Consider the following 8,364-nt stretch of genomic DNA (forward strand, 5'->3'; position numbering starts at 1 on the left):
CCCATGGCTCACGAATGCAAGAATGTATCTGTTTTTTTTTTCTCTTCACAACCATTTTTATTGCACTAGCGCTCCTTAGAGATGCAATTAGATTCACGGTGTAACCTTGTCCCGGTTCTCATTGTTCGTTTTGTTCCGTACTGTTCCATTACAGCAAAGACCCCGTGCCGGAAGTAGAAGAAAGCGTGCATTTGTCTACGACCGCTGCGGCCAGACAAGACCAGCCAGAGCTCCCTGAGACCATCATCGACGGACGGTTAAGCATCACCAACAAACAGCATGGGTACCTTGCCGCAGCTGGCCGTCGTCAAGGGAAAACTGTGTCCCCTGCAGCCGACCTTACTCCATCGGACCTTTGAGGCGAACGTTGACAAATTCTGTGGCACCGATACGGCACTCATCTACAACGGTAGGTTTAGAGCAACAATGGCGACACCGAAATGCCTAGGACACAGCCTTCAGATTGTGTTGAACTTCAATTTAGCAGACTGTTACTGATCGATGTCACCGTGCATGGTTGCCTTTGGGTGTCACTTTCGCTTCTTAAGAAAGCAAAAAAGAAGAAAAAAACTGAACCGAGCAACGTCCTCCGAGCGTGAAGGATTGCGGTGTTGTGGTCTAGTCGACCGCTAGACTGGTTATATTAAGTTTACGAGTTTCCAGCACATGGCTTGATGTTGTGTGAAGATTGATTTTTGGATAGCCCTTTAAAAGAGACAAAAAATGAAGCTTGAGCCTCGTAGAGCAAATGACAGGTTTTGGTTAAATTGGTTCTTCACTCACATGATCAGCAAGTGAGGGATTTGGAACAAAGCTTGGGGGAAGTTCTTGTGAATTCGAAACTAACCCCTTACTACTTAGGAGAATCGTAGTGAGGACTAACTATCCAACTACGTGGTACTGGGGAGCCTAGTAAGCCATCTCGCTGGTCGGCGTGATCTAGTAGGTTGTTAAGCCCATCAGAATTGCAAATATTCGTGAAAAAATTCTTCGCAAAGTTCTTCAAAAACTAGGCAAAAACTAATCTAATAAAACCATCTACAAACTAGGCCCGATCTGATAAATCTTATGAGATCACAAAGCCAGGGACTGCTTCAAAAATATCGATCAAGTTTTCAAAATCTTACCAATCCACCCTATCAATCATTTGGGGATCTAATGGCGCAAGCATAAATTATGCCTCGGACATTTTTAATAGCTATTTTAAGTATCAAACCTTGGCAAACTTCGCGACCAAGCTCTTGGCATACCGCTGTCTAGGTCAAAGCTGTCCGAATCTACAGAATCTAGTGCAGAACCTAATGCACCGAGATCTGCACGTACTGCCCACCATCATTTCTACTATGTTGCTCCAAAGTTGCTTGATGTACGTCCTTTCACTCGATCATTAACTGCCGTAAGATACTGGTGACCGTCCTGCAGCAGGTCACTGATCGTTAATAGTGCAGAAAGGCCAGCTCGTTAGATAGTAAACCAAACCATACAACCGGTAAAGTCCAGTAGTCCAGCATAAATTCGTAACAACATGTACTACCACATTAAAACGTGTTAAATCGCTCGTCGTAGGAACATCATCTTCACGCTGCAAACTTTAAACGGCCTCTGTGACCCACGGTTTTGTAGTTCAAGGTCAAGAAAAACCTAGCTCCCCCCAAGCGAAGCGACGATGCACCAATTGCCAGGTGCCGGGCGTAACGTTTTCACCGTTGCGTAGCTTCGTTTTCCATCGGAGTTTCCTTCAGAGTCACGCGCTGACCGTGAGCCGCGCGCTGGGCGTTTCGTTTTTATCCATCATTTCGTTTTTCCTTCCCGCGGTCTTCAGCACTTCTTGTGCCGACGGCAAGCCCGACGGTTTTTGGTCGTTGATCGTATCGTGCTGTGAACGATCGCGAAGATCATACATACGAAGAGGGTTGCCCAATATTTGCCGCCACCACCAACGGCAATCAACCTTCTCCAATCGATCGGCTTGTGCACGGCCAAATTACGCTGCAGGTATCGCTGGAAGCCGGTTGGCAAGTGGGAACGGCTCGTACCCAACGCACCACCATGTGTTCAAGTGCAGTTTTCGAAGGGTTAGTCGACCCGGCCGGTTCACCGAACACAACAAATCCAGGGCCATGAATGGATCGGCACATTAGAAGCCACCCGTGTGCGCAAAAAAACTGACCAAACGGGTCTTTGGTGATCGCGCTCTTGCACAAGCCAAACAGACACACACACACACGCTTACGGTACTTTTTGCGCGACTTTTTTGCGCAATCCTTCATCACCGCAATCATTAGAGGTTGAGGGAAGGGTGCTGGCCGTGTCGGTCAGTTCTTTCAATTGCTGTGGCCAATGAAACATTAGACGAAACAATCAACCTGCGATGCATACCCTAGGTAAGATCGATCATACTGGAACGTGGATCGAATGGAAAGAATGTTATCAGAGCAGAAGGCCTCCAAGGGAGGCACATCCGTTTCCGATGGCATGCATCCGATTGGATGAGAAGAATAATGCATTCGCCATTGGAGCTACCGTGTAGAATAATGGAGGAGATAGAGTGAACAACGGTCGGGTGGCGATTTTCACAAGCCTGCGTCAAAACAATGGCAGCAAGCCGGCAAACAATGGCCAAAGATCCAACGATATGGCTGTCCTTTGCGTTTGGTACTAATGTTTACTATGTACAGGTCCATTTACAAGACATCCATTAGGAAGGCTTCCCTTGACATGTAACGACCAACAGTGTAATAATTTTCACATTAACCGATTCCGACGCACACTTCCAACAGACGATGCACGTGGTGAGGTGAAGATCAACTACAATGTGCTCAACTCGACGGCGAACCGTTTGGCCTCGGCCATGCTGAACCGCATCAAGGATCACTTCCGTTCGTCGCCCAACACCGACGGTGACTACATCGTGGCCGTGTGCATGCATCCGACCGATCGGCTGGTAACGACACTGCTTGCCATATGGAAGGCGGGTGCCGCCTATCTGCCGATCGATCCGACCTTCCCACCGAATCGCATCCAGCACATCATGGGCGAGGCGAAACCGGCCCTCGTTGTGTATGACGATGACTACGATAATGCGGCCATCTTCGGGAAGACACCCGCCATCAGCTATGCCGAGCTGCGCAAGCGTGCGAGCGAGCTGAGCAACGCCAACATCCGACCGGAAGCGATGCTCGGAAAGGGTGACTCACAGCTGGGTCTGGTACTGTACACGTCTGGTAGTACCGGAGTACCGAAAGGTAAGCATCAAGGGTGTTTGAACACGAACGAGAAAGTCAATATGCTTTTTGTGTCTTGCAGGTGTTCGCCTTAATCATGAGACCATCCTAAATCGTCTCCAATGGCAGTGGAGTCGGTTCCCATACTCTTCCACCGAGCGTATCGGTGTGTTCAAGACGGCCCTTACATTCGTCGACTCGGTCACCGAGATATGGGGCCCGTTGCTAAACGGCATGGCAATTGTAATAGTGCCAAAGAAGATTACCAACAATCCCGAAAAGCTCGTCGAACTGCTGGAACGCTATCGCATCGAACGGTTGGTCCTCGTACCGACTCTACTCCGTTCGCTTCTTCTCTATCTGCCCCTCCAACAACAACAACGGCCACAATCCGGTTCGAAACTACTGTACTGTTTGCGCATCTGGGTGTGCTCCGGTGAACCGTTACAGATTTCGCTGGCACGTGAATTCTTCGACTACTTCCAGGAAGGGATGCACCAGCTATGCAACTTCTACGGCTCAACCGAGGTGATGGGTGACGTCACCTACTTCGTGTGTGAGTCGAAGAAACAGCTGGAAGGTTACGAGAAAGTACCGATCGGTTATCCACTAGATAATACGATTATTTACATCATGAGCCCGGATTTGCAGCCAGTACGAACGGAAGAAATTGGCGAACTGTACGTGGCAGGGTTGAATCTAGCGGAAGGGTATGTTAATGGACGTGACCCGGACCGATTCATCGACAATCCATTGGCCATCGATCCTTCCTTTGGCCGGCTGTACAAGACGGGCGATTATGCTTCGGTCAGCAAGGGATGCGTGTACTACCAGGGACGCATGGATTCACAGATCAAGATCCGCGGCCACCGGGTGGATCTGTCGGAGGTGGAGGCGAATCTGCTCGGGCTGACCGGTGTGGATAAGGGTATCGTACTTTGCTACCATGCCGGTGAGATCGATCAGGCACTGCTCGGTTTTGTGACGCTCGAGCAGGGCACCCACTACCAGACGGGGCTGCAAGTGGAGGCCGCACTCGGGGACAAGCTGGCTCACTATATGATCCCCCAAGTGATACTGCTCGAGAGTATTCCGCTGCTCGTAAACGGCAAAATCGATCGTCAAACGTTGCTGAAGATGTACGAAAGCACCAACAACAATGGTACGTTTGTAGGATGTCCTTCTACAGTCGAGTCGAATGTATTCTTCAAATGTTTCTCTTTTCTCTGTTCTCTACACTTTAGATGATACCCAGATTGAGATCGAGTACGATTATACCAATGTTCCGGCGAGTCGCATGGCCATCGCAAAGGATCTTTTTGAAACAGTAGGTCACGTGATTGGTCGCTCGACGCGAGCCAAGATTTGCTTGACAAGCAACTTCTACGAGCTTGGTGGCAACTCACTCAACTCGATCATCACCGTTACGCAGCTGTGCGGCAAGGGATATCCAGTGAGCATTACGACGTTCATCGGGGCAAAGAATTTGGGAGAAATTCTGGACAAAATTTGTGCCGACGAACGAGAACTGCAAAACCATCAGCTCGCAGCGAATGGTAATGGAAGTGCGGAAGGCGACTTTGACTATCGTATGCAGCTGACCGCACACCCATTGGCAATCGAACACAAAAATGACACCATCAAGTAAGAAGATACCTTACCTTAGTAATTTTTGGCTTAGTAGAGGCATCAAACAATTGCACTAATCTGATCACTTACCTCGGCAGCATAATCACGTCAAGCTTCTTCGAGAAGGCGGACCTGGAACAGTGGCTTAAGCCGCAAATCCACGAAACAGACTACCGGGATATCCTGGAAGACATCTGGATGGTGCTTATCGAGAAGGGGCTCAGCTTCATCATCAAGGATGAAACTGGCCGCTCGGTAGGTGTGTCGCTGAACTTCGATGCGCACGATGAACCCGAGGTGACCGTTACAAGCAAATTGATCATTGTGTTCGAGTTTTTGGAATTCGTCGAAGGACCAATCCGGTAAGAACGAATATTCGGGAACTCTCAATTACGGTGTTAATAATGTGTGTGGTCCGTTTCGGATTCGACAGGGACACTCAACTGCCGACGGGAAAAAATCAGATCCTGCACTCCTTCATGATGGGCACGTGTGCGGAACTGTCGGCACAAGAAAACATCGAGGCTATGCACTTCATGGAGAATGAAGTGCTCAAGCTGGCGAAGCGTAGAAACTTTGCCGGCATATTCACCACCAACACCAACCCGCTCACGCAGCAGCTCGGTTCGAACGTGTACAACTACAAAACGATGCTGGACTATCAGGTCAATCAGTTCGTGTACAGTGCGGACGGTACGCGACCGTTCGCGGCGGCCCCAGACAATCAACGCGCCATAGTGCACTGGAAGGACATTCGGTGTTGATGGTTCGGTTTTGTTCCGGCTGCAAGCGAAAGCCTACAATAAGAAGCTTAATTAAGTTATTTAATTTATGAACCACAAAACGTATTATGGTACTCACGAGCTCACACACACACTCACACAAATACCGCAAAAACTGCAACGCAAGTGACAGGGCGCCACAACGGGTTTAGCTAACATGCTTCTTCTTAGGATGCTCACGACACGTTCACGACCCAAGACGGTCTACTATTTTATGCATTCGGTACGGGGCTTCCATGTTTTTCCATATGACGGTTATGTGATTAAGCGAGAACAGTATTTTAATTACGGTATAGAAACGGTTGGTACGATCGAATGCATCGACAATTGTTTAGTATACGCTCTTGAAGCGCACAACAAGTATCTGAGACCGGAGAACTAATGTGATTAGTGCCCCATGTAATGTCTAGGTACAGGTTCCAACGAAACGTCTATGACACTGTAAAGCTGTACAACAGTATACATTTTAAAACAGAATAAATATTTTAAATAATTACCAAAATAGTGTTTGCTCGTATCCTGGAGAATTCCTCCTTCTTAAAGGAACCCAGATCTTATTTTTATTCTTCTTCTTCTTCTTGGCCTGTTCAGGGCTGAGCATGTCGCCTAGACATGACCAGGTCGCCAATCCGTTTCCAGGAAACTCGGTCTAGGGCTGCAATGGGGACACGGCTGCATCCGGGTACATCCGCCAGGTCCTGCTTAACCTGTTCGAGGCAACTAGTTCGCTCCTGCATGCCTCGGGCTGAATGTGTCGAGAAAGATTCTCATCATGTTTCCCAGAAATCGTATCATTCCGGCTTTGACTACCGTCAGGATATCAGCACCTCCACACAGCTCATCATCAGTTCATTCTCTTTAGCCAAACGCCCTACTCGCTCATACCGCCAAAGATAGTCCTCAGCACGTGCCTCGTTCGAAATTGGCGAGTGCATTGTTATCCTCCTTCAGTACAGTCCAGGACTTGTACCCGTAGAGGAATAATGCAGGTTCGGAATTCGCTGTCTACTTTGTTGTCCGAAGTACTGTTGGCAGATTCGGGATTCGGAAGATTTGAAATTTCAATCCCTAGGAAGAATCGAATCGGATTCGAATTTAAGGATACGTTCCAATTGGGATTCCATTCGGATTCGATCCGATTAGATTCCAATAGGATTCTATTTGGATTTTATCGAAACTCGCACTGAGTAGGATTCTCTATCTTCCATCACATGAAAATCTCACTTCTCACTACATTCCGCAGCCACTGCACGGAGACACATATACGGAAACACGATTCGAATTCTTGTAAGCATTGGAATTCGTAGATTCGAATCGCCATTGGAATTCGCTTTTCACAAGACTAATCCGAAGTTAGGATCATACCAAGATAGTCGCCGTCAACTGATGCTCTGCTTCCGAGTCGGAGACTATTACGGTCAGAGCCTTCGGCAAGCTGGTACTTTGTCTTCGTTGCATTGAACCTCAATCTAATTCTATCGGACCTCGCGTTTCAGTCGGGTGTGTATGCCACGCACACCGCCGCAGATCACCGTCTAATGATGTCAATATCATCCGCATCTAATGATGTCAATATCATGGAATTGAAGAGATCGGCTGGAGCACAGATTCCGCGATGGTTTTAAAATTAATTACCTTCGGTTTCTTACATATTTCGTTTTCTGGTTTGTTGTTGTACGCATATATTTCGATATCTCTTTTTGTTTTGCATTTTAATACAGACGCTAAAATAATAATAACAACAATATATGTAAGTGTTTGTAACAACACTTACATATCGCCACTTGTGAACTAAAATGCGTTTAGTTTATGCACATGAACTTTAGTTACATTAAAAACCATCAATGTTCTATGATAACTACCAAACTTAAAGCAAAACACCCACATTACTATGCTATTGTCTTGAGAATGTGTGTGTTTGTGTGAGACAATATGAGCTATGAGATGTCTATTTTGCCGTCGGTACATGATCAAAAATATGAAAGTATACTAAAAAATAAATGAAAGTGCAGAGATGCGTTTAGAAAAAGAAAAAAGAAACAAAAAATCGCCTATTTCTTGATGGAAAGCTGACAACCCCCATCGCTGCTAAAGCTCCTAACAAATGCTCGCTATACACCGCGCTCTGGTCGGTGCATCCCTTCGCCTGTCTGCCGAGCATGTTTCCATATTTGTTCATACTATGTACAAGAGTTGATTTTGTTTGTTTAGAAAACAAAAGATTAAAACAAAACTAATATGCACATCACTTTATACAGTACATCTTTGACAGTTTGGAAACAACGCTCAAATGATGCACCCACTAAAACTAATCGACTAAACATTTCCAAAACTCATTGAAAGGTTTTCGAACAGTGTCCGAGTTCAAACGAAAAGTGCTTGATTCTTAGAATCTGCTCTGCAAAAGCATCTACTATTATCTTGCAAAACCTATTAACGTTGGCATTTTGTTGCTGTTGTAGTTTACAATTACGATCCTATACAAATATGTGTACTACTTAGCATACCTCAAAATTTGCCTAAACCGTGCCTCACATGCGCACTGGACCGCTTATTGCGACGAAACACCGGTTATCACCTACCGATCTAATCACTGTATGTTGCTTAAGGGGTGATATAGTTAGTAGCTGCATTGCAACGGTACATTTGAAAGGACTACACATGATGCGCGCCACATGATCAGCCGGCCGTTATTCCACATTACATACATCCGTTTGCCCGAATTTTGG

General features: G+C 46.7%; 1 protein-coding gene across 1 annotated transcript; it reads left to right on the forward strand.

Annotated features, from left to right (window-relative positions):
* Positions 1-263: 263 nt before the first annotated feature.
* Positions 264-5,617, forward strand: LOC126557037 (mycosubtilin synthase subunit C). The gene is made up of 6 exons (XM_050212677.1): positions 264-409; positions 2,781-3,245; positions 3,307-4,386; positions 4,469-4,868; positions 4,952-5,215; positions 5,287-5,617. Exons 1-6 carry the CDS (start codon positions 280-282, stop codon positions 5,615-5,617), a joined length of 2,670 nt encoding a protein of 889 aa, XP_050068634.1. The 5' UTR covers positions 264-279.
* The last annotated feature ends 2,747 nt before the right edge of the window (positions 5,618-8,364 follow it).

The sequence above is a fragment of the Anopheles maculipalpis genome, chromosome 2RL, assembly GCF_943734695.1.
Source record: "Anopheles maculipalpis chromosome 2RL, idAnoMacuDA_375_x, whole genome shotgun sequence".
Taxonomy (NCBI): domain Eukaryota; kingdom Metazoa; phylum Arthropoda; class Insecta; order Diptera; family Culicidae; genus Anopheles; species Anopheles maculipalpis.